The 27,159-nt window shown below is 45.6% G+C and overlaps 3 protein-coding genes across 9 annotated transcripts in view; 1 reads left to right on the top strand and 2 right to left on the bottom strand.

The window, feature by feature from the left end:
- The window catches only part of LOC119174500 (uncharacterized), a 44,041-nt gene extending 40,291 nt beyond the window's left edge, over positions 1-3,750 (bottom strand). For 4 of the 6 annotated variants that reach the window (XM_037425431.2, XM_037425430.2, XM_037425433.2 and 1 more), the window contains exon 1: positions 3,150-3,750. In XM_037425431.2, the coding sequence (XP_037281328.2) occupies positions 3,150-3,385 (236 nt within the window). In that variant the 5' untranslated portion in view covers positions 3,386-3,750. Of the gene's footprint in view, positions 1-2,658; positions 2,898-3,149 lie in introns of those variants that run through there. The other 2 variants (XM_075895534.1, XM_075895535.1) reach the window with 2 other exon arrangements.
- Positions 3,751-3,963: 213 nt separating this feature from the next.
- Positions 3,964-6,257, top strand: LOC119174501 (guanine nucleotide-binding protein subunit beta-like protein 1). The gene is made up of 3 exons (XM_037425434.2): positions 3,964-4,263; positions 4,425-4,569; positions 5,510-6,257. The coding sequence occupies exons 1-3, from the start codon at positions 4,132-4,134 to the stop codon at positions 6,178-6,180; spliced, it is 948 nt and encodes a 315-aa protein (XP_037281331.2). The 5' UTR covers positions 3,964-4,131; the 3' UTR covers positions 6,181-6,257.
- A 10,007-nt stretch (positions 6,258-16,264) lies between these two features.
- LOC119173852 (uncharacterized) overlaps positions 16,265-27,159 on the bottom strand; it is a 96,974-nt gene continuing 86,079 nt past the window's right edge. For both annotated transcript variants that reach the window (XM_075895533.1, XM_075895532.1), the window contains exons 3-4: positions 18,437-18,757; positions 16,265-17,673 (exon numbers count right to left, since the gene is read on the bottom strand). In XM_075895533.1, the coding sequence (XP_075751648.1) occupies positions 17,395-17,673; positions 18,437-18,757 (600 nt within the window). In that variant the 3' untranslated portion in view covers positions 16,265-17,394. The remainder of the gene's footprint in view (positions 17,674-18,436; positions 18,758-27,159) is intronic.

Here is a 27,159-nt window from a genome sequence, read left to right as displayed (position 1 = left end):
GACTTATATTTTGTGTGTAGAGTGTGAAAAGCTCATGTATTACATCAAGATACGTTTTCATGTACAGTACGGTCCACTGTTAAAGGGAACACTCGAATGCACACCATCAACGTTCCTGGCTGTCTAAGAACAAGATAAGTAAACAATTTCAGTACATGTCAGCGGTCTGTCAAGAGATGTCAGAACTATCAACTACAAGTAGTCTTATGCATATCTAAGCCACTATGCTTCCATAGGATAGCTAGATCTGAACATGCTGCTCTTGTAGGTGTTACCTTTAACAGTGGACCTGTCTACATGGCACTTGCTAACAGTTATAGTGTTCGGTAACACACATGCACAATGGCACAGAATGTTTCTTTGAGGGAAAGGGGGAAGCCCTCCCTTACTCAAAATGAAGGCTGGGCAGGGAGGATGTTGTCAAATGCCATGTTATGCTCAGTATTCTCTAGCCGACAGAAATTTTTGGGCAGGGACGTGTGCCTGTTTTGCCAATCCCTTGACATGTCCCTGTACATAAGGCAATGTCCCAAACAGGGTCTACTTCGCAAACAAATGTAGCAACAAGGTGGATTGGCATTGATAAGTTGCACTTCTGAAATAACATGTTGATGCAACGGTCCACCGAGCCTTGTAAGGAAAAAGTAAAAAATGGAAGGCAATGGGTGAGACCATTATGGAGCTTCCGTATCAGAACAACATGAATTCTGAAAGTGCCCTTTTAGGAATGATTAGTAGTTGTTTATTGGCAGTTCATTCAAGGATATTATAGGCTGATATCAGTGAGCCCCCCCCCCCCCCTCCTTGCAACCTTTCCTAAAAAAATTCACAAAAAATTGTGAGATCTCAACAGTGAAATCTGTAATTGCCAGCTAATGTACTATTGTTTGTCACAGTTAAGGCAAGGAAATTTCAGAGATCATTTTTACCGCTAGTAAAGTTTTTCCAGCCCGTAATTGAAAATAAGAGTCATGAAAGACAACTTTAGCAATCTAAAAAGCCTTCTTTTATTAGTGCGACGGTTGGAGAAACGACTTTCCCCAACTTGTACATGGGTCTTGTGGAAGGCACTATTTAATAGATAAAATAATCACAGCATATTCACGGAGTGAATGATGATGAGTGGGGCGAAGCGCCCGTCTGTCCGTTTTTGCTTCCGTCCGTCCGCACGACCATCTGTGCATTCGCCCATGCGTCCGTCCGTCTGTTTGTCCATCCATCCGTCATGTACCCCCTCTAGAGCAGGTATGTGCCACCGGTGGCTACGTACTACTACATACATACATACATACATACATACATACATACATACATACATACAAGAGATGGACAGACCCAAGCCTTAAGGAGCTTCGCCCCAAATAACAAAGCTACCAGATTAGCAAACTGAATCAGACCTCTGCATGAAATAAATCAGTGAATGTTCATTGTGAAAGCATCGGCCTTTTTTTCGCCACAGAAGAAGAAAAGGCTTATACAGACAGTGAGCAACAAAGCCATGAATACACTGAAACTGCGAAGACCGCACTCTGCTAATGACATATACGAGACAGCTGTACACTGTCACCATTTCACTGACTTATAACATGATCGCTGACACGAGTAATTCTGTAGAATTACATCGAAGTCAACGGCTACTTTTCTTCTTGCCAACACCAAAGAATGACAAGGCAAGGTTTGCCAGCATAATACATCTGCTTTTTATTTATGCAGCGAAAAGTCACAGGGCAGCATCTTTACATACTATGTATCCACAATATTGTGTGCAGCATAAAGAAAAGGTCAAGCCTTAAACTAATGATTGATATGCATGGCTCACCATCATAAAAGTCGATTGCTAGTTGTCAGCACAGAAACGGCTTTGTTATTGAAAACTTAGCCGGGCAGAGTGAGTCTGTGCAGTGTTGTTCTGTACTACGCCAAACAATTACAATTCAGACACATAAAAATTCCCTATTTTTGAGATTTTCCCCTGCAAACATTGACGAAATTCCCAGCACATTTACCTGCACAACAATACCGAATTCCGCTTCCATCCACGCACACACGTACCGTAATTACACGCGTCTCATGTACTGGCAACTTTTGAAATCATGACTAGCCCCATCACTGCCGCACAACAAAAGCACGACTTTATTAATTTATATACTGTTAGTCCACTGCACATTGTGGGCTTCAAGTCTAACACCAATAAAGAACTAGAAATCGCTTCGTGTAAATATCAAACAAATCTCAAAGGCCACGCATGCTTGCGTGGTGCATGCGTCAGAACCGATTACGGCAGATGAAGGCGCACTGTGACCGTTAATTATCGATAGTCGTAGGATAATTCAAGCATTCCTGAAATTCCCTGCAATATCACGAAGATTTACTTTCTGCCTTTGCCTCAAAATGACAGGCGAAAATTCCCTGCGCGGAACGTCACTGCACACGAAGTAAAGAGTTAAGAACGTCTAGTCCACAGGAAACAGAACTGTAAACTGACGGTTCGGTTATCCAAAGTAAACACGAAGACAACCTCCGCACACAAGAGGCAACTTCGAAGGGCCGCTGCGCTAAGGATAACACAATGGAAACGACTCTATAAAAAGGTGTCGCAGCTGGCGTTTTGACAGTTTATGACGGGTGGATGCGGGGTCACGCCGACGGTTTACTTACAACAGACAGTGGACGCAGAAACTGAAGAAAAGTACGCACAACGCAAGGCCCCTGAAGGCAGATGCGAGGTCGATGCTGCCTGTGATAAGACCCTTCCATCCCGCATCAGAGATAGGCGACGGCGTGTCGTCGGAAAACATTCAGCCGCCGCCGTCCCCCGCTTTCGCGCGGAGGATCTGAAGCGGGCTGTGGAGAATCCAGGCTACAATGCATCGCACCCACGCGACTCCGCTGGTTGGAAGCGGTGACCCCTCCACGGCGACTTCCGTCCACCCACGAAAACATTCTTTTCGCGAATCTCGCACGAGGTTCATGCGCGTGCCAAACAGCCCGCCGCGCGGTCACGAAGCAGTTGCTTGACCGTGGACGCACCAAATTTGGAGAGAGCGCGCGCGTGTACCGCCATCCATTAAGCGAAAACCGGGCAGGAGCACGTTGTAACCACACCGCCCGCGCGATTAACGATCTCAGAAAAACGCCATTCCGCTTACCTGCTCTCATTGTCCTGAAAACTGACGTCCACTTTCTTGGCAGCCGAGCGTGCCCGATCTTCGTCGCCGAGCCAGCACGCCTTATGGAGCTTCGTGAAACTCGAGTCCGTCCTGGCGAGGTCGATCGAGTAGCCGTAGAATTCATCCGTGTGTCCATCCTGCGAACTCAAACTAGCCGCGCTCTGCTTCTTGGCGGAGGACGATTTGAGTAGTTTCTTCTGGAAGAACTTCTTCATGGCTCGCGCCAACGGGCGACCTCCCACGAAGTATGCATCAAGAGGAGGGGTGCGAGAAGAAAGTCGGAGAAAAGAAAAAGTTAGCACGGTCTCCACACGCGCCCGATTACGGCCACTTGAAGTCGTTTGGCCACGCGAGGCGACGACAAGTAGACATCGTGCGCTGGGGGGAAATCACCAAGCACGACCGCGTTACCTTGCTTACGTAGTGCGCCCAAGAACTGGCGAGGTGACAGCGAAGAAATACCAGCCGCGGCGGTCACATTTTTGCTTGAGAAATGTTATTGTCTGTTGCCGCTGGCAACGGCACAAGCGAGGCACGCGAAACATTGGGCGCGGTGGGCGTTTAATCTTTTTTGTTTCACTTTCGCCTGCTAGCTTAACTGGCCGTGCACTCGCAAGTGTAAATGCAATAGTTTCGTACAAAAATAGATTTAAAGTTAAACAAAACAAAAAATCTCACACTGTGTAAATATTGAATTTATTTACTTATATTTATTGTTGGAATACTTAGCTTGTCATACTACGTTTATTTAGGTGAGAAAACTTTTTTATGCACAACTGCGGCCACAGCCATACTCAACATTCAAAATGTCTGCTTCCATGAGAGACGCGCGATGAAAGTCAGAGACTTCGAGCTTTTCGCAATTTTAGCGTTATCACACCGTTACAATCTTGTAAAGGCAGTTATGTGACAAGCGTACTGTTTACTTGAGCTCCTATTTCACCTTTTGTGGCCTTTTGTGATGTCAAACAGATCTCCAGACCCCTTCTATACCCTGCGAGGCCACGGTGGACCCATAACAGCGGTCGAGTTTTTCGGCGATGTTCTTTTCTCGGGATCATCGGACGGCGAAATATTTTCTTGGGACCTTGAGGTTAGCAGTGACAGCTGTTCACAATAGCACAAGTTTATTGCGAGAAATCATTGTGGTTGACAACTGCTTTTGCGCGCAACTACTCTCAAAATTAACCCGTATTCGTATGTAGTATTTACCGTCTCAGCAACTCATTCCTCTGACTGTTTTCCGTTTTGCAGACGTTTAGGAGGAGGCACACCCTTGTGGGTCACAACAATAAAGGCATATTATGGATCGGACATTCTGAAAATGCTTTGTTAACCCAGGGCCGTGATGGCACTGTGGTAATTTGGACTTTGAATGATAGCCAGTGGAAGCAAACAGGTTAGTTGTTTATGGTCTGATGACTTCTAATATTGGTCTACCATGAAACCATATTCGATCACTTCTATGCATGCATTTCCTCATACTACAAGCGGTACTTACCTGGTACGTCCTGAACGCCGATCGCAGGGTATTCGGCACAGCGAACACTTAAAGCTTTTGGAAGAGTAATCGGGCACAGGGTTGTGCAGAAGTTTCTCTTGGCCATCCACAAGCCTATTCGAAACAACAGCAGCCAAATTGACAAAAAAGGAGTAAAAAACAATTTCTGAATTCTTTCTTCCTTTTACCAAAATAAAATACCATGATGGTGTTCTATATTGGTCTGCAATATGCACTTGTACGAAGTTTGTTTTAAGGTAAATTATTTACGCTGAGCAATGTGTAAGAATCAGGACTACGCAAGTGTCTCTTTGTATGCTAAAAAAAAAAAAAAACGTGCCCGACCACAGTAGGTGTGGTCTACATTTATTATTGTCTGACCTGCATTGCCTACAAGTTGTGGTCACTGAATTGCTTCGGCCTCGTTTTGCCAGCTCGGCGTCTTTAGTATATTCCTACATTTTCGTTTCGTGTAGGCGTACTTAGCCAGGCAACAGTGGTGCAAACGCGGTACAATTTTAGAACAAGTTGCGAAATTCACGGAATGCCTAAATATATGCAGTTGGACTATTCAGGAAAAACTGCGAGAACAGAACAGTGTTTCTAACCAAAGCTGTCCAAAAGGGAGATAAGATGAAGGCAGGGGAGGTTAACCGCAGACGATGACATCTGGTATATGCTACCTTGCACTGAGGTGGGAAATTGGCCATTGGAAAGAGAACAGAGAGAGACTTTCTAAGTCTAGAAACATTGTTTATGCTTTGCTTCTAACGCTTGCGAATAAACTGCTCCTGCTAAGTCGGCAAGTCACTTCTCACTCCTCCTGCTTCTTGCTCAGGTACCATGGTGACAAATGCCAAAGGATTCTGCCAGTGCAGCCTTCCTAGCGAAGCGTCTACACTCATCGCAACGCCGGCCGACCCAGACTGGAAGATTTCACTGTGGGATCTGGAAAGCCAGAAGTGCGTCGCATCCACTCTCCAATCAAAGGAGCAGCTCGGCATGGCAATGAGCATTAGGCTTAGCAGGGACGGCAACGGCGTTCTTGCAGCGTACGAAAACGGCAGCGTCGTCCATTACGACATGCGCAGCGGTGGTGTTCCGGTCTCGACATTGACGCTGTACAAAGAACCGATAATGTGCATGGACTTCGATCAAGTGCACAGGGTGAACAGGGGGATTTGTGGTTCGGTTTCTAACGAACTGTGCGTGTTCGAACTGAGTGACGGCCAACTCGTTGAGAAGCGGAGGCTGACGGTTACCAACGATGGCGTCTCTTCCCTGCACGTGCGTGTAGACGGCAAGATCGTTGCGTCGGGTGGCTGGGATGGGAGGATACGAGTGTTCGGCTGGAAGAATATGAAGCCCCTTGCGGTGCTTGACTTCCACAAGGAATCTGTGCAGGCTGTGAAGTTTTCGGATAGGGAACTTTGCAAGGCAGGTTTGCTTCTTGCTGCCGGCAGCAAAGATAGGACAGTGTCTCTATGGTCTCTGTACAACTCAAGTTGATGACCATTTTTTTGTGCCGTGAATACAATGAATAAAACAGTCCGAGCGCATTTTCCACAATAAATTTTTTTTAAGAATCCCATGCCTTGCTCCTTGCGCTTTAAACTGAGACTTTTCAATGTAAGACGCCTAAATAATAGCTTCAGTGTTAATCTAACGTGTTTATTATAATGGTTTCTTCTTTACATTATGTTTCGCTGAAGCATTAAAGGGACACTAAAGTCAAATAACAATTTACGTCAGAGTGAAAATCTATGACAACATCTAAAACGACAATATTATCAACAACAGTGCCCTACTTACCGAGAAATTAAGGTAAATGCACAAGAATACAACTGCTGCAGTAGGACATTTTCAAAATGATCCCGATGACATCAGAAAGACCGCCTACAATTATTCACTAGTAATCGATCAACTGCACTAAATATAGATACTTCCGTGCATCAAGAGGCGCAATGAAATGCTGCTTGTTCGTTTCTGTTTAACTCATCGAAAAAAGAACCGCCGGACGTTACTATGGGGAATGGCGCGAGTGATTCAAAAATTAAAATTTCGCGTGGTTACACGTAGAGTTACTGTATATATACAGTAACTCTAGTTACACGCGACAGGTGGTGCTATCTAGCGAAGCGCAGTTGAAACAAAAAGAAAAACGTCTGCAACCTCGAAGCCAATGGCGGGAAATTGATCAATGGCCGTTGTTGCTGCTGCTACTAGCGCAGTAAAGCCGGGCAATGTTGTGCACGGCAACAACGACGTGAGTAGGTCCGTTCGGTCCGCTTCTTGAGGCGGGTAATTTAAACTGCGCTAACCCGATGCGGACTATCAAAACATGATTTCATTTCAAAATAGGCCCTTCCTTGGAACAAAAGTAACACTAAGAGGTTTCTGGACCGCTATTTCAACAATCAACACCGACTTAATAGTTACCTTTAGTCTCCCTTTAACTGTGAAATGTGGCACATACCACAGCCAGTTTTGTTCATGCGGCCAAAACAGGAAAAGAGAAATTGTAACCCGTGACGTCACGCTTATGTTCACGTGCGGTGCTTTCGGCTCAAAATTTAAAAACGAAACCATGACCATTCTTTTTCTTCGAGTAATACAACTGTTATTGTGAAACTATCGACACTATTGTTTTTAAAACAATAAAAAGTAATTAAGTGCTTTAATGTAGTGTTCTTTAATTAAGTGGAACTGTTTATTTAACGCAATGCTGTGGGGTAAGCGGTAGCGTCATCGTATCTAAATGCATGTTAGAATAAATATTAAACAAACAAAAAAGTACTGCGTGCAATGCCATTTATTCTCCATGGGGTGCTCCGAGACCTCATTTAAAGCTAACTGGTGCTTCGTCTTGATTAAGGACACCATGAACGCAGCTAGGAAGACACGCAAGCCCATAATTACGTTCGCATAGACATATGTCCCAATTGGGTGCTTCGACGCTTCCCAGTGTGTTATTTTATTATTTAGTTGTGTGTGTGTTGTCTACGACGCTGCGGTGATAACGTGCTTGCATATTTAGTTTGGAACTTGAGGGAGCATCTATGCCTTGCTTGCCTTCGGTATGGCTTCCCGTATTGAAGAGCCGTGTTTACACGGTACTTAATTTTATATACTTTGTGTTGCCCCGACGCTGTGGTCTAGTGGTTAAGGTAATCGGCTGTTGACCCGCACCTCGCGGGATCGAATCCCTGCTGCGGCTGCTGCATTTTCGATGGAGGCGAAGATGCTGTAGGCCCGTGTGCTGATATTTGGGTGCACGTTAAAGAACCGCAGGCGGTCGAAATTTCCGGAGCCCACGAACGAACACGGCTTTTTCTAGCGTAATCTACAACGGCGGAGGTTGAGCAGTTTCGCGTGGCTTTCGCGTTTGTGCAGTTCTGCGCAGGCACGAGGAGCAATGAGGTCACACGGCGCACAGTTGGCGCGCCGGTGAAGGTCAGGAAGATCCTGGAGTGGCGTTAAAGTGGCTAGAATAGGGATAGAATAGAATAGTGGAATAGAATAGGGGCTCTATTCTAGCCACTGTAGGGCTGCCGCTTGAAGCGCGTGAGGTTGCTCGCTAGGCCGTCCGTTCATCTGTGGTTCGTTTGTGTGTGCGTTTATCCATCCGTGGTTCGTTGATCCGTAGCTCGCGCTACGTATATCCTGACCTTCCCCATATGAACGGAGGTTATGCCTTGCACATCTATGCGAAGTATTTAAGCGAACACCAAGATGAAACAATGAGTGCTTTGTGTCAGCATCCTATAGCTTCACTACTCGAGAAAACGAATGTCAAAATTTCACTTTTGAATTTCGCGCTCAAACGTCACACGAGTGTCCACATGACGCCTTGCATTTCAACATCTCTTCTCGTGTTTCGGCCACACTGGCTCTACGAAATTTCCTGAAGCTTGACACGGTAGGTCTCTGGACACCTCGGAGAACAACGTACCTCATGTTTGCCGATTGAGAAGTGTGTAGGCTCTAATAAATGCCGTCAACATATGCGAGGTTGCAGCGAGCTGTTGCTAGAAACTCAAGGTGTCGATAGCCCAACGTCACTTCACGGCAAGGATTGTGCTTTTTATATTGCAAAATAACTAATGAATTACTTATACGAGATACATGTTGATGCTCACTGGGTATCAGGCATTAAAATTCGTTTGCTCTAAATATCATGCCACGAGCATGTGCGCACGGAGTAAAACAGAGGGAGGGGGGATCGCCCCGTAGTCACAAAAAAGGGGTGGGCGCAAAGTCAGCCTTATATTGATGTAATAGGGAGGGGACGTCAAGTCAACCCAATACATTGACATATTAGGGAGGTATACTAAGGGCGCTGCGACCAACCTTCGCACCCTGAAGGGTAACCCTGCGCGCGCTTATGCATACGGAGGTCTTATCCACTATGGAGACGATGCAAACAGAAGCTGCAGACGTGGAATCTGCCAAAGGAATATTGAGTTGCGTTCACCGGTTCCAGTGACGTGACGCGAGCAGCTTTGAAATGAAAATATTTGCGTCCACCAGCCGCGGCTGGTCAGCGGGCGGTTGGCAGTTGGCACGGAGCAGTCATAAACGTGGGGTTGCGTTTATACGCAAACAAATAAACGTACGCGTGTGCGAGCTTAGGTTGACACCGCGTTGCTTTAAACGAAGAGAGGAGGAAATCACAAAATACGATGACGCCTATATGCTTTACGTTTCATCTCGGAGGATCAATAAAGTACATGAAGCGCGAGTTTCGAGTAATTAACTGCACGTTTCTCTGATTATAGACATATCGTATGAAGATAATATATGCAGCAGCGATCTTTTCCCTACACTTCACAGAAGTGTAAATAAATAATGACGTCAACATCAGAACATTCATTTAGCTTTTGTGCTCCATTGAATGGAACGAAATGTCGTTATTCTTTTTTATGTAAGTGGGGTTATCAACTCATTTTAACTCTGGTGTGAACCGGCTCATAAAAATGCAGCAATATGACTGTGCAACTATATTGCAAGTAGTTCAATTCAGTGCAGTGGTTGAAATAGGGAAGATATCAGAATATATATTTCGTAGAACTGCTTTACAGCTTGTTTATCTTCAAACACGCAATAGAGAATATCGACCAGAGCCGCTCAAAAGCGAACACGTTTTCATTCAAGACGACAGCTTTCCGACAGTAACTTACGACTAGTTAGATCGATCGACCAGATTAATCAGTGATTCTTGTAGCTCCTTCGCATGATGTATTAACAGCAATTCTGAGTCTCACTGTGCAATCTACTGCATAGTGCTCCCGCAACATTGAACAGTGTTGCAGTTTTGGGTTGACGTGACTTAGTGCATGATTAATACAAAAGGGTGGCTACTTGGGCTGGTTGGTATATATTGTATTTTTGAAAGAAGTATACTTTGCCCTGCCGTGGTGGTCTAGTGGCTAAGGTACTCGGCTGCTGACCCGCAGGTGGCGGGATCGAATCCCGGCTGCGGCGGCTGCATTTCTGATGGAGGTGGAAATGTTGTAGGCCCGTGTGCCCAGATTTGGGTGCACGTTAAAGAACCCCAGGTGGTCGAAATTTCGGGAGCCCTCCACTACGGCGTCTCTCATAATCATATAGTGGTTTTGGGACGTTAAACCCCACATATCAATCAAGAAATGTACTTTCTTAGTGCGCAGGGAGCGCTTTTCGAAGGAAGATAGAGCCGAGAGATAAGACAGAGCGCACTGTCCTATCTCGTGCGGCTCTTATCTTCCTTCGAAAAACGTTCCCTACGCACAAAGGAAGTATATTTCTTTCAAAAAAGGATGATTGTTAGATGAAGTTCATATGTATTTGAAATCTTTCGCTTGATGTGCTTCCTTTATTTTCTTTTACGTACTTCACTTAGAATCCAGTTATAACATTTTGTGCTAGTTTCACTGGTGCGGCATCATGTAACTGTTACATGTTTAGCCTAATGAATGATTTTTTTTTGTGCGGTGGCTTTGTGTTGAGATGTTATTCACGACTTTGTCGACAAGGCTACCTATTCTAGCTTTTGTGACCTGCGATATATAGGCCTCATTAGGAAGTACACTTTGCCTTGATACTTGTTGTTTGTTTGTATACATATACACACGTATATATATATATATATATATATATATATATATATATATATATATATATATATATATATATATATATATATATATATATATATATATATATATATATATATATATATATATATATATATATATATATATATATATATATATATATATATATATATATATATATATATATATATATATATATATATATATATATATATATATATATATATATATATATATACAGACTTCAACTTATTGTGTTGCGTTAATGCTTGCTAACAAGGGTCTAACCGCATGTCCTTCTTAATGCACCAAAGTTACTTCATAACCTCATATTAAGAAAGAGGGGAGAACAACAAGCGTAAGCGAGGGCTTCATTTTTGTTAGGTGAATGTATAAACCATACAAGTGCCCTTGCTGAATAAATAATGTAGCTCAAGTTCACTGTCATGTTTCATTAGCATATAAAAGTAATACATATAATGGGAAATGCAGGTGGATGAAAAGAGTGCTTGTCTCAGGGATGCCTGCTCCAAGTCTTGCCGCGCTATATGTAACCATCACGTATTTTGCGTTTCTGTCGATGGTCCTGCTTACATAAATTTGTACCTTCGTCATTCGTTCAATTCTTATCAGAGTTGCGTGTGTATTGTCAAGTGAAGGACATGATGTGGCCTTATTTAAATTAAGGGCTTTTTTTTATCACTTGCCCGGTGAAAATTAACGACAGCATTTTTTTAAAGCGGTGAATGTCGGAAGTTAAACTGCAAGTCCATTAGCAGCATGCATGAATGTGCCATGACATGTAGCCGTCGAAAAGTAACGGCGACAAAAACTTCTTAGTTTTTTTTATTTCAATAAAAATGGAATGTCGAGTAGTTAAACTGTAATTGTCAATTCGATCTTCGAACCTAATTACCGCTATTCGTACACGCGATTGTTTTTGGAGTAGTTCAGGAAGAATAAAAAAGTTAATTGCACTTCAGTTAAAGAAACAACGAAGCTGATGTGAAAACACGATAAAACCAATATCACTGATGGGCATGACATAAAGCGTGACAGCTTACGTATGGATTAGAGCAGGCTATGTCTCTAGGACAGCTAGACCTTACGGGCTTTACCATATAGTGCCTAAAATACAGAGCATATTGCAGTCACTACACCAATGCAATGGTCATGTGCAATTCTGTAGAATACTGGAGAATTCTTCGTGCCCGGAGAATCTGTTCATGATGGACCAAAATAATGTTCTGAAAATACATAATAATGATTGAGGTTTTACGTCCCAAAACCACGATACGGTTATGAGATACGCCGTAGTTGGTGGCGCTCCGGTGACTTCGGCCACCTGGAGTTCCTTAACGGGCGCGTGAATCTAAGCACGACGAGCCTCCAACATTTTGATTCCGTCGAAATGCTGCCGCCGGGATGGAGATTCGATCCCACAAATTAGAGGTCAATAATTTGTGCTCTTAGTGGTTAAATCACGCGTACCAGGACGCGAGCGTTTTATCGTCTTCTGTTCAAAATGCGAAAAAGTGCCTGATTTTTCTTTCTATTCACTCCTCCTATGCTATTCGATGTGTAATCGTTCTCAAAGATCACGATTCGCACAGCCCCGATTGGGAGCAACTCAAGGTCTCGTCGACACTTCGCGCAGTCATCTCTCGACGGGCAACGACGAGAGCCCTGCAGCAGGTCGACGTTGTCGCGGACGCTTACACACATTTACATTTATGCAAATGCATGCGCACTACCGGGTCATCCTGGGTGCGCAGCGCGTATACTCCGGTGACGAAGAATCCGGACACGTTGGCGCGACTTCGAAAGCAGCCTGGCACGCGCGCTTCCGCGAAGCGCCTCACGCGGTGGGTCTGGATGCCTGTTCGCAAGACGTGTGGCTTTTGGGGAAACGCGTATGCCCGAGTTTGCAGTGTAATGCAGAGATTCACGCCCCCCAAAAAACGTGCACGTGCACACTACCGATCGAGTACATTGAACGGAGAGTTACACTGTAGCCTTCGCGAGGAAGCAATATTTTTATACTTCCTACTAAAAAAAAGGGGGGAGGGGGGAGCAAGCAAACAACTCGAAGGGACGGAGCAGGGCTGGGAGCATTGGCGTGTGCACTTCGGGGAGGGGGGGGGGTGGCCACTTTTTTAGAGACCTGAGAAGAGGGAGGGTGCTATGAAGAACCTTCGCCCCCCTTGATGTGGAACCCTATATGCGCATGACCTCTATGGCTGGGAGATTAACCATCCCAGAATAACCGGCATGCTTCTGTGCACTGCAGAAAGGGGGTGTTAGCATAAAAACAGAGTGAGAAAGGAAGTACAGCCGCGGCCACGACTGTGTAGAACGTACGCCCGAGGTGCCGATTTTCGCTCCGCGGTAGGCGAAACCTCGAGGCAGTTTCGGACTCTGACGTGGTCAGCCTGACATATAGGCCGCACATGCTTCTGATACAGCGCTTCGAAGCCCGAAACTGCCTCGAGGTTTCGCCCCACAGATCGAAAACGGGCTCCTCGTGCGCTCTACCCAGACGTGGCCACGGCTGCACATGTACAATGTCAAAGTTTCAGTCAATTTTATGCTGTATGCGGCGCATATACAGTGCCATTGGAAGTGTGATGGTAAGGAAATGTGAGTATACAGTGATGTTACACTGCGCTCTTATTTCACTCTCTTTGTTGTTATAGTAACACTTCCTGTGGTGTTAGTTCGTGCATGTCAGATGTAGTAAACTGAGCCTTAAACACAAACACCATTGGCAGAAGTAATTGATCAATGCCGGCACATATAAATGAGCAAAACATTTTTGCGTAGCACATTTTCACGCTGAAATATTTACAATATTCATTATTAACCTATATGTGTATGTGATGTGTAATGTTTTCTGTGCGTTAGTGGTTTTTTATTTATTCTTTGTTTTTGTCGGAGGCGGAGTTGCGATACCTTTCGAGATTGATTTATATGGGGGGTTTACCGTCTTAAAGCCACCATATGATTATGAGAGACGCCGTAGTGGAGGGCTCCGGAAATCTCGACCACCTGGGGTTCTTTAACGTGCACCCAAATCTGAGCACACAAGCCTACAACATTTCCGCCTCCATCGGAAATGCAGCCGCCGCAGCCGGAATTTGGTCCCGCGACCAGCGGGTCAGCGGCTGAGTACCTTAGCCATTAGACCACCACGGCGGGGCTATCTTTTGAGATTCCTGGGATAGTTCTGAAGTGAAGTCAGCGGCGGAAAATGCCAGCTATGCATTTTTTTTGTTTTTAATTGTTTTCACATTTGCCACCTATACATTTTTTAGGCCATTCTGAAAGTGCAAAGCTTTCGCGCAGTGACAAAGAGAATGCGGTGCATAACAACGGAATATTTACGACGCGCGTGGAAGAGCGGCTGCTGACAGCGTGTATATAAATACAACTGCAAACTCCCGAGTCTTGCGGAAACCCTCCACGTATGTCTGAAATAACCTCTGCAGGTCTGGACCGTTTTAACTATAGCTCACGTTTCCGCTTATATTGTGCTCCTTTGCGCTTAGTCGTCCTTTTGTTTTTCTATTCAGCACGTCTCCGTTTGACAGCAGAATGCGTGACGTCACGCCACGCGCGAGAGCTTTTTGTTGCGTCATTCGACTCGCCCGCGGACGGTCGACCTAAAGGGTGCCATGGCAGACAGGAATGCGTCACGCAAGAATGCAGACGCAAATACTTCATCGATTCTCGCTGAGAGGGCGAGATGGAAATGACAGAAGCCCGTAATGTCGAAGCTTCAAACTAATGCAGCCCGCTATTTGTGAAGGACCATAATTATAATTTTTGTGCTAAACCTGACAAGTGCTATTGAGTCGAACGCCATTTAAAGGGGTACATAGTAACTACATCGCGTGTATCGCGTGCTCTGTTTAGTCACGCAGAAGAATAACAACATAAATATTTGCGACATATGTCACAGCATTACGATGACATCTAAAAAATATTTTTGTCTTGTTGATACAGAGCGCACATTTCCCTTCTGAAACACGTATTTTTGATGCGCATAAAGAGAATTTAGTAAAGCGGATTTACCATATCAGCGCTATATTGTGTTTAAGCTATACTCGCTAAAATGAAAAAGCAGGACCCCGCGCTACAGTACGAGGAGTTTTACGGGAGTTCGCCTAAATAGGTATGTAGTATCTCATTCCGAAAACCTTATAATAAACAAAGACCTGGATATGACGCGTATTTGGAGTGGCTTACCCATATTTCTGTAAGGGCAGACATTTAATTGGTTCGATTCATAAGCTTCAACCACGTCTTATCCGAAAAAAAGAAAACTTTGGCATAAATTAAATGAAAATAACGCAAATAATAATGAAGGTTTTATTCAATGACGACAAAGGATACTTCGATTTGATGGCAGTGATATCTGGTTTGCACAACCGAACTACCAGTGGCAACCAATGTCATAGCAGAAAACCACAACCATAATGATGCATACAGAAATATTGCTGTAAATAAAAAAAAAACTTCATATGCTGGTGAGGTAGCTCTTGGCAAGCTCAAAAGATGCGCTGAGCAAGTAGCTTTGTAGGCTTTACATACAGAGCGAAATCAATAATGGCAGGTGTTGTATGATGCGACCATCGATAAATGGGCCAGTGTCATTGAGCCATATTGCTTCAGCAGGTGGTAACGTCAAGTACTATATATAATTAACATATATATATATATATATATATATATATATATATATATATATATATATATATATATATATATATATATATATATATATATATATATATATTTATCACTATACCGTAACGCATACAATGTTTCACTATTGAGCACTTGACCTCAGAAGCACACATGTAAGAGATCTAAGTAGTTACCACAATAATTTACGCCTGATACCGACGAAGCATCTCTGCTCGCAGGCTGAAACAATGAACTGGATAGTGTACATGAGCAATATTGAATCGCCATGGCGCACGAAATGTTATAAGGTCGACTTCGCAGCAAATACTGCTGTATCTTAATAAAACTTGTTGTTGGGCTAGTTGGTTATACATCATATACTTAGAAAATTTGGCGCAACCTCGACTCACGCAAACACTCACACAAGCACACACACTTACACCAGAGCATGTCGTGTGTGTTGCTCTGGTGTAAGTGTGTGTGCTTGTGTGAGTGTTTGCGTGAGTCGAGGTTGCGCCAAATTTTCTAAGTATATGATGTACTGCTGTATCAGTCTGTGTAATGTACAACGAGTAAATGCGCTGTTTGAGTGGGAACCAAATGAGTGTGTCAACAAAAATATTTTTGTGCACGGGTTTCGATAGCGCAGGAAGCTCAGGTTTCGGAATAAGGCTTTGCGTTGAATGTTACAGGTCTTGCGCTTGCGTTTCTCTGTGTTACCTAAACAAGAAAGACTATATATCAACTTCCCGCGTGATTCCTCCAGATACTGCATACCGGCTCGTACACGCTGAAATGACACACATAGGTTACATTTGAAGGTGTGCGTTTATTATTGCGTTTGGGCTTATTATACGAACGTCATTTATGGAGAATAATGAGCACGCACCGTGTACGGCATCTCCCTACAATAGGGCATATAATTTACGAGAACGGAACGGTGGCCCACCATTACGTTTTGTAGAACAGCCACCATCTCGTTTTCGCAACGCTTACACATAACAACAGTCAGCTGATGTCAAATATTCATTTTAGAAGACGGGGCGTTCAAACAATGCCACACACACACAAAAAAGAAGAGTCAACACACCACAATGCCGTGGCGTTTTTACGTCTTGTTGTGGTGTTTGTGGTGTCAACTTTTTTTTCTCGTCTGTTCATATTCACACGGCCTGTCTCATTTGTGCCTGGTGTTGCCGCATGCTATGGACGCTCACGATTTATTCGGCGCGCACGAGACACGAACGACACACCAAACATGGTGTTAAACCTGTACGCATGGCCGAAAGCCACCACTCAATGCCTCCCTCGGTTATAACGATGCATCGATTTAGCTGCAATAGTAAAATGTACAATCTGCCCTTGCGACTTTAGAAATGGCGGGCGTTCGTATGCGGGTACGAAACTTCGGTGGCAGCAGGGTGCGCTTTCGTATGCTGACAATTCTCGCGAGCGGGCATTCGTAACAACCTGACTGGTGTACGTCTACCATATAGGCTCGTTTTACGCGAAATGAACTCATTTGAAACCCTCTGACAATCAATGCACTTGTGACCCTCTGTAGACACATCTACGTCTATCAGCCGTCTACAAAAAGTCCTGACAATATTAGCAACACGTCGCGATGGCCACTTTATAACGCACGCAAGATGTTTTCACAAGATGCTGAGGACGCCTTGTGCCCGAGCATGTCAGACGTATTGTAGCCAGTGTGAAGAACAGTTAATGCAGCTCCAGATGTGAGACCACAGGCTCCTCGCAAGGGCTTCGACAAAAGCTCTGAGAAGACGCCGTATATAGAGTCGTTCTGTTGCTGTCTTGAACGCTCACATAGGTTTTTGATGCTGTATACTATACTTGCTCGCATGGGTGGTTTCGGTCGGTCACAGATGTCCGAGAAATGTGTTCAGTGTGTTCGGCGGGTGCATAACCGAGATGATCAGCGCTTAAGGTACGAGTTCTCGAGGAAGTCGAGCATGTAGATGTATCCGAGCGAGTAGAGCTTTCTCCGGTTGCGCATGTTCAGTGGCGGGTACTCGGCGTCCGCCCTGTACACCTTCAGGGTCGGCTCAGCCTCGGCTTCGGCCAGGTCTTCCAGACTGAGCCCGGCGTTGCGGCTGAGGTAGGCGGGGTAGTCCGGCAGGCGCACGTAAGGGTTGTGCTTGTGACGGAAGCTCGAGCTCGGGGCTGAGAGACGATCCCGTCTCCCGTAGTGTACCTGCAGAGGAAATGAAAGTTTCTTCGAGGACGTTTTCAGTTTCATGCAAATTAATACATACAAATATTCATCCAAACACACTTGTATTCACTGGCTGTTTCGTAAGGTAACAAAAAGACTAACCTTTTGGCTCTTTGGGTTGCAGAGCGTAGAGAAATGCAGTGGCCGAGAGGCCAGTACTTCAATCTCCCCACAGCAAGCAAGTCACAGCAGAACAGAACAGTGTTTGACAATGCGTGCATCATCAGTACCACTCCAAGCCAATGCACCCCTTTGTTCAAAAAGGAAGGGAAGGGTTTTCTCGAGGGAGCAGCGGGGCAGCCCACGTGGTATGTATGTATGTATGTATGTATGTATGTATGTATGTATGTATGTATGTATGTATGTATGTATGTATGTATGTATGTATGTATGTATGTATGTATGTATGTATGTATGTATGTATGTATGTGTGTATGTATGTATGTATGTATGTATGTATGTATGTATGTATGTATGTATGTATGTGTATGTATGTATGTATGTATGTATGTATGTATGTATGTATGTATGTATGTATGTATGTATGTATGTATGTATGTATGTATGTATGTATGTATGTATGTATGTGTGTGTATGTGTGTGTGTATGTATGTATGTATGTATGTATGTATGTATGTATGTATGTATGTATGTATGTATGTATGTATGTATGTATGTATGTATGTATGTATGTATGTATGTATGTATGTACGTTATTACGTACGCGCGAATCCGAGCTTACCGGTAAGTGAGGCTGCGGCGGCAGAAGAACCAGCGGTTGGTGAACGTGGTGCACGGCGTGGTGCAGGTGCTGCACCGTGACGTACGTCTTGTGCGCCGGGGCGCGGGCCAACACGGGAACGTGTCCCGTCGTGATCAACACCGGCACATGGTGGTTTGTCTCCCTGTGGAGCTGGTAGCCGTACGAAGTGCTGATCGAAGAGGCGGCGGCGTGGTGGCCGCCTCCTCCACTTGCAGCGGCAGTTCGCGTCGTGTCTGCGGTGCGGCCTTGGGTGGCAGTCTTGACCGGAGGGTGGTTGATGACCAAGTATGTCTGCACCTCCTGAGAGAGACAGCATGGTGGAGCGAACTCGAGTTCATGCTTGTATAGTAAGACAAAGAGACGAGCTCCTTGTGTAAAATACACGCAATTTAATTTTTGAGAAAGAACTGCGCCAATGACAAGTGAGAGAAAACGAGATCAGTGCGCGTACACTATCAAGTGAAAAGCCTTATTGAGCAATCTATCAGCTTTCAGGTGATTGCAAGCGTCGGCGTCATTCCTTCACTCGTCCTTTTCTCAGTTCTCACTTGAAAATTCAATTATTCATTATTACAGCTTGTGAGAGACCAGTCAAAACAACTGTGCGTTCGCATGACTCAGGATTGTGCAGAAGCTTAATAAAAAGAGAGTCACAGTCCCATCGCTGCGACTAAGGAAGGAAGCTTAGAAGATAGCAATTGAAATGTTATACGAAGTAAGGCTAGCGGCTCACTGCTTTAAAAAACGCGACCGTTACCGCGAGTGAAGTGGCATTTGTGCTGTCTGTGGCTTCAACAAAACTTTTCGGGTAGAATACAAAACGTACAAGGGTATGAGCCGTATGCGGATCCCCTCAGTAGATAACGGCGGCGTACGCGTACCAGGCGATGACGCCCGGGCAAATGTAGCATTTTGTGCAGGACGTACGCAACCCACCCCGCGGCTCCTTTACATCTCCGTGCGTCTTTGGTGCGACGGACACGGCCGGCCTGTTTCATCTCTATCTGAGCCACCTACGTATATTCAGCACTCGTGAGCTTTCACAATAACATATAGAGCATAAGACGCGCCTGGCGACGCTATCACTTTTGGACTTTACATAAAACATGACGGCGACGCCGACAGTGATGGTGAAAATTTGCCTCAAGTGTTCACTTGATTGCTGTCTCAATAAAAAATTGGGAGTATATTTTAAATACACGAAAGAACCTCACAGCCGTTCTTAGCCACTACGAACAGTGTAGAAGACTTCTTTTTTTTTAATGCGAAGCATTTTGTTTGCTTACTTCAAGCGCTTTTGGCATCTATCCACGTATCTATATCTATCTATGTATTTATCTATGTGTCTATCTATCTAGCCACATACATCTGAATGCTCTGCCCCGCCGCGGTGGTCTAGTGGCTAAGGTACTCGGCTGCTGACCCGCAGGGCGCGGGTTCGAATCCCGGCTGCGGCGGCTGCATTTCCGATGGAGGCGGAAATGTTGTAGGCCCGTGTGCTCAGATTTGGGTGCACGTTAAAGAACCCCAGGTGGTCGAAATTTCCGGAGTCCTCCACTACGGCGTCTCTCATAATCATATGGTGGTTTTGGGACGTTAAACCCCACATATCTATCAATCAACATCTGAATGCTCTTATGATCACCCGCTTAACTTGGGGTAAACCAAAATTAGTATGGGAAAGTAAGATGGTTTGGCGAATACGACAGGCTGGTCATGACATGAATAATGCCACAATCCCGTCGCGTACATCGTCAAACGTTTTGCCCCAGACCCACGGCACTAGTATGCGGGTATGTACCACAGGTGATTGACACTTAGTATTCACAATAGTGAATTAGAACATGATATTCTAGTTCACTATAGTATTCACCTAGAACGCACGCACGTGGGTGTGTTAAGAAAAAGCTGGCATCGGCTGCGTTGACCAGACGAATGCAAAGAATAAATGTCAGCGTCCCAACTGGAATCGAACCCCAGTATTCTGCGGGGCAATCAAGTATTATACCACAAAGCCACGTCAGGTCTCCCATCTACATTCAAATAAACGCTATAATGTTCGTGAAACGTCAATTGTGGTCGCAGTGCTGGCTATTCAATTTCGTAAACCTTGCATATGTACTCCTTTGATAAAGCGATCTCGTCCACCCCCTGACTTATGTAGCAGTTTCCAGAGCTGCCATCCTCGCGTGAACCACGGCTTCATACCAGCTTATCGCTTCTGGTTTTGCCAATACTCTGTTTCTTTCGACATCATTGCGCAAGTGCAAAGAGCTGGTTGCATGAACATCTGCAAATGTTCAAAATACGTTTGTGTGTGCAGCATTTGTACATACATTTAGCGTAATTTTATGAGGTGTTCATGCGATTACTAGACAGTCACCTTCCCTCCCCATGCTTCGCATAACGTCGATTCCCAAGGTACGTGAGAACTGCCGAATTTTCAGATGCGCTGCGTCTTAGGGCCAAGCTCAATCCGGTGTGCGGCGTGACCACACTTACTGCGCATGCGTGTCCCCTTCACTTCTCTCCTTTCCTACGCTCCCCATTCTCGCATCGCAACGCTGACAGCGTCTGCTTTTCTACGCTCGCTATCCACTCTCTCTTTTCTAGGCATCCCTCCCAGCGGCGCCTACACCCCATTGCGCATGCGCGCTCCTCATCCAATCTCCTACGCTTCCCTATTTCTCACCTCGCAGCCCCGATATTGGCAGCGTTTGATATTGTGTTTCTTGATTGAAAAAAAAAAATTACAGCATACTCATGGGGTGAATAATGATGAGTTGGCGAGGATTCGGATACCCTTGAGTTTAGCGAGAATTCCGCGCAGTCAATTACCATGTAAAGACGGCGAGCACGCGCTGCAGCCATTTTCCGAGCCCTCTGTTCCACCGCCTTTTCTTCGTCGCTCATACTCGAAGCACACAGACTGCCGGCGAAAGAGGAAGCGTGCCAAGAGCGAACGTACTATAACGCAAGGGAGAACGTGGTCTCTTGTCACACGAGAGGATGCAGCGAGGGCCGCAGCGACATCTCGTTTTCAATTCATCATGGATGGACGGATCGATTAATATGACTGTACCCTTTAGATCGGGTGGTGGCTAGCGCCACCGAGCCGTAATATTTAGTGTACCAAGAACTAGATTTATCTTTTTTTTTCTCCTTTAAATAGTGAGGTTGAGGATCGGTACTTTGCCATGCAGGGCTTAATTTTCACTCGTGCCTTGACTTTAGCGACCAATCAGATAACCTCCTTCTAGTTAATTCAACTCGCTTAAAGTCTATTTTGCCCTCCCTGTCCCTAAACTCGAGTGCTTTGAAAAACTCTGCGCCATCATCCTGAACTATAGGGTGACGCCCTTTACAGAACATTATCAAGTGTTCGGCAGTTTCCTCGTCCTCTTCACATGCACTGCATATAAACTCCTATGCCACGCGAGTGCCATCTTGTGATGTCTCATCACACTATATGCGCTCCCATGCATTTTCAATAGAGCGAGCACCTCAGCGCCGTCGACACTAGAAGTGGCTACGAGAACGCGGGACTTGTCTACGCCTTAACGAGCTTCACCTCTATAAAAAAAAAAAAAAAGACGTGGTTGCTCGCACTGCACAACCGTTCACGGGCCACCCCGCATATATAGGCACTGTATACTGACCTGCAAGGCAGTGCCGGTGGGAGATATCTTGTGCGTTGTTGAACAGAAAAAAATCGTATCGTGCGCGTTAACTAAAACTAAATTGCGCGTCTCTGTGTACAATGGGAGTCTTCTGTCATTACCCATCAGCAGCGATTGGCATGTCCTTTACACAAGAGGAAACAGTCTTGCGTAACACCGGAATGACCGCCAGCGTCAACGCCGCCACCAGTATAAGCGTTAGCGCCCGCTGCTTCGCATCTGCACATGGTTCCCTTTAGCGGGAGATGGTGTAACTTTTTTATTGCCCACGCACACATCACAAACTCGCAAAAGATGACAGAGTGTTCTTTTAGGATACAACAGAGCGGCCCTTTCTCTCATGGAACCCTTTTACACGCTATAGGCATCCCATAAACTACCAAAACGGCTGCTAATTCCATTTTTCATAGGATGACCTCTACTTATAGAATGGGATTGTGTACGCAACCCATCAGCACCACCTATCACCGGGCAAAACGTCGAGCCGTGAGAAGCCCAGTTGACCAGCTCATGCTATGAAGACCAACAATGTCTGGTGGGGACGGGAGTGGTTTTAAACGAAAAGAAGAGAAAAGTGAGCCCTGTAACTGTCTCTCAGGGGGAGGACACCACAACAGTAGCTCACGAGGGGTGGGGGTAAGGGGGAATTAAAAGAATAAGATTAAAAGGTATAGAGATAGCGGGATTGAAGCAAAGAGCGAGGCGCAGGGACATGCACATAGGCAGTAAGATAAGATAGTAAAGATGGACGCGATCGCAGGAGTCCGAGGACGGGGCACCACTCAGCGAGAGCTCTTGTCGGCGTCAGGAGATGACATAGGGTGAGCCAGTCGGCCAGAGCTGTGCTGTCGTCGGAGATCACGGGGGAACAACCTGTCGGCACGAAATCCAGTGAGCGAGTTCTTGTCTGGTGAACAGGGTCAAGCAGAAATCTTGGAAGGACGCTGGCTGTGTTGGACAACTCTGCCGTCAGCTCGCTCTATATATTGAACAAAATTTACTCCCACCCCTTATCAAAGAGCATAGCATTTCTTTAGCCACTCCTGCAACCATTGTGCCAGATCCAACCCATAGCCGCGACAGGCACCAGCATCGCACATCGCAAGAAGGATGCCAGCGCCGCAGAGCAGCAGACAAATTCAGATGTTTCGTGTACAACGACCCCAAATGCTGTCAGCTCAGCACAGTCCGTATCTACATTGGATAAACATAAAAAAAAACATTTAAAGTGATCAGACGGCCTCTATATGATACCGAAGCTCGATGCTGCAATGACTATGCCACTGGTGAGCAGCTCACCTAGTGGAAGAGAACACAAATTATAAAAATGTTTTAGTGGAACAAGTCAGCGCATTCAGAAGCTTGGCGCGGTTTACTCAAAGCTGGTACAGCTTCGTGAACAATTTCTTTTAGGGGCAAAGCTCCTTAAGCCATGGGTCGTGCGTCCGTAATGTATGTAGTAGTAGTAGTCATAGTAGTAGTAGTAGTTGTTATCGTCGTAGTAGTAGGTAGCCACCTCCACGGCCAGACTATAGAGCAGCATGCATGCACTCTTTTGAATTGAGGTGGAAACCCGCGCACGTTAATATTAATAAAAAGACAGTTGTTTCTCATGAAATAACCTACAGAGACGAGAATCAATGACTTAATCTCCAATAAAATTTGCCTTGAATTTAATGCTAACAGAAAAAAAAGTAGTAACAGAAGGACGCATTTTGAGCACTATCTGACGAGAAAAGATTGCGACGTTAAACTCGCAGGGCGTAACCTCCTTAGCAATAATTTTTGTTGGTGTGTTTGAGTGAACCATCGAATGTACATGTTCTTTCAACGTCTTCTCATGTTTATGACGCCTGTTTTGTCATCATTGTTATTGTATGTCTAAGAAACTCTCTGTTGAATGTTATTGACGTTCATGACAATGAATTCATAGCGGCGGTGATAGGTGGGAACTAGACACGAAGCGCAGGACGTTAAGAGAGTACGCGCGTGCCGTTCTTCATGTTCGGCCGTGCCACCTCTCGTTTAGTCCTTGGGATGTCCGCTAAATTACGGTATTTCTATATGATGAATATATGATGAAAAAATGCCAGATGGCATTACTTGGAGTGTTCACTAGATGGGCGGACGCATTAACAGACGGACAGACAGATGCGCGGACGGACAGATGGATGCACGGACGGAAGCAAGAACGGACTGACGGATACTTCTGCCAGCTCATCATCATGCACTCCGTGGGTATGCTATGATTTTTTTAGATGCGGAGCATCTAATACTCGAGGCTTGTAGTGCGGCGCCGTCCGCAAGCTTCCTCCTCCTTCTTCCACCATCTGTGCATCCCTTCCTCCTCTACACACCGCGCGCGCTTCACTCCTCCACCATCTGTGCACCCTTCCTCCTCTACACACCGCGTGCGCTTCTCCTCTTCACGAACATTCGCTAGCTGTATAATGTAGCGCGCATGCGCCGTCACGCTTCGAGAACATCGGCAGCTGACGCGCGCGCATGCGCCGTCGCGCTTCGAGAACATCAGCAGCTGACGCGCGCGCATGCGCCGTTGCGCTTCTCCCCCTTCTCGAACATTCGACAGCTGACAGTGCATGCGCCGTCGCGCTGTATATATACTCAAGGTCGGCGCTCGCTCACTCAGTTGCCGCTCGTCGGTTGGTTTGTACGGCGCGTCGACGTCCAAGGTCGCGGTGAAATGAATTCCAACGAATCCACAAACACAATGATCGACGCCCCTTCGACCAGCGCCGCCCTTTCGCATACGTGTGTACGTGTTCACTCATTTAACACCCCCTCCTACAACCACGTTAACCAATTTAGCCATCAACCCAAGTAAGTCGCAATTTAACACCCCATTTCACAACCACGTTAACCAATTTAGCCATCGACCCAAGTAAGTCGCACTTTAACACCCCGTTAACCAATTATATGCTCCGCATACTCCTCAGTTTTCCCCCGAGGGAAGCTGCGGGCAATTTTTTTTTTCGTGTTGAGAACAAATCGTCAACGATTTAGAGTACGCTGTACTGTATAGGAGAGCTATAAGCTGTCCTTATATGACCAGAGATGTGAAGATGAGTGCTTAGACAACGTGGTTAACAATGTAGAGCACCAGGCACTTTACTAGGGGAAAGCAAAAAGCCATCCTGTGTTTAGAAAAAGTGGTTAATGATTTAGAGTACTCGGTACTCTACTATGGGAGAGCTTAAAGCCGTCCTGTATACTTTTCTGCGCAAAACGTAATCTACTTCAATATTAACTTTGGTAATAAACTCTGATATAAGCAAGATGGCCTTCTATTTTGTTCTGGTTAGCAGCTTTTTATTTTGTTCTTGTTAACCTTTTGTTCTGTCATATGCTTAGATTGATAGGTGGTGATATGTTGTTGTTTTTTCGGTGCTGTTGCCTTTTAGTTTGTTTGTTCTGGTTAACAACATTTGATAATCTTTTTTTGTTGCTCACATATGTTTCGGTTTCTACATCTGCTCTAGACACCGGACGGTGATTTATGGACGGATGGACATCGTGCGGTATTGAGGTGCATCGCCCACAAAATGACTAAAAATCAGATCACTTTCATCACAATGAGGATTCACGGTGCCATGCCCCATGCTGTACCCCAAGAATTGTTTGCTGCTGCTCGATGATGAAAAACTTTATTACACCTATTGAGCAATGGGTGGAGTCCCTAGTCCGGGACCCCATTGGCTGGCGCCCCGGTCCTTGCGCGGGCCACTAGGGCCTCTTGGACCCCCCAGTCCGGAGTGGACAGGGTCGTCTTCCACCCATCTCTACTGAATTCTTAAAAACATCTGTTTTAGATGTGTTTCTCTGGCACACCCATGCTTCTGCTAGAACGTGGGACGCAGGCTGACACCATGATGGCCGGTTCATCTGCAGGTTTTCAGCAGATTAGTGAAGTATTTTATGTTTGTTGTAAATGTGTATTTTTCGTTAAAGTGTAACTGATATGTTTGAGCACAATACGTGCTTTGTCGGAAGTTCGTTCACATAAGCTAGGTTTGGCCGAACTCAACAGCAAGGCTCACTGAATCGTTCCTTCATTCTGACTCACCCTTCTTTTACCGCGCGAAACCAATGCGTCTAACCAGCTTCAAAGCTTGTCGCTTTGTTGTTCTGAGCTGTTTCTCGTGAGCGACCAACTGGGGCGTGTAGCTCAATACAAACGGCCGCGTCTTTCGACATACATGGGAAGCGGAATTCGTTTCGTGCGAAGGACCATGCATTGACCACGGAGCGGAAGCCAGCTCGACTGAGTGTGACGATAATCTTTCAAGGCCTGCAACCGTGGCTTTGACAGGCACGCTGTTAACGCGAGCCGCGGAGAGCGGCATCGACTGTGCAGCCGTAGCGCGAGAGTTGAGAGACCTTTATCCGCGAGGTAGCAGCGCAAACTCGGAAGTGACCTTCGCCGTGGCGCATGCCAGCAGAATTGCCCTAATTACTCGCTCGCTCGCTGACGATCAACTCATTATATTTAGATGCGAGAGTGGCACGTTTGGGCGTTGTGTTGCGCGTGTATCTGCGAGTCCCTACAAAGAGTGAGAGAGATGACAGGGGAAAGGTAGTGGTGTAAGTGTAAAGAAAACTTGTATGCTACCTTGCACTTGGGAGATCGGTAGGCTTACTTCGATGGTATAAACAGACCCGCCACGGTGGTCTAGGGTACTTGATCGCTGACGCGCAGGTTGCGGGATTGAATCCCGGCCGCGCCGGCTGCATTTTCAATGGAGACGGAGTCGAAAATGCTCCAGGCTCGGGTGCTTAGATTTAGGTGCCCGTTAAAGAACACTAGGTGATCGAAATTCCCGGAGCCTTCCACTAGGTGTCTCTCATAATAATGTTGTGGTTCTTGGACGTTAAACTCCAACAATAAATCTATGGCATAAACAGAGGGCAACAGGGAGAAAAGTGCGCGCACACTCATGAACGCATAAAATCCCACTCATCACATTATCGTTATTGGTCTATAACCGTTGGTGCAAGTTCATT

The sequence above is a fragment of the Rhipicephalus microplus genome, chromosome 5 (genome assembly GCF_043290135.1).
Source record: "Rhipicephalus microplus isolate Deutch F79 chromosome 5, USDA_Rmic, whole genome shotgun sequence".
Classification (NCBI taxonomy): Eukaryota; Metazoa; Arthropoda; class Arachnida; order Ixodida; family Ixodidae; genus Rhipicephalus; species Rhipicephalus microplus.
The sequence above is the reverse complement of the archived record's forward strand: the minus strand, read 5'-3'. Positions and strand labels throughout refer to the sequence as shown.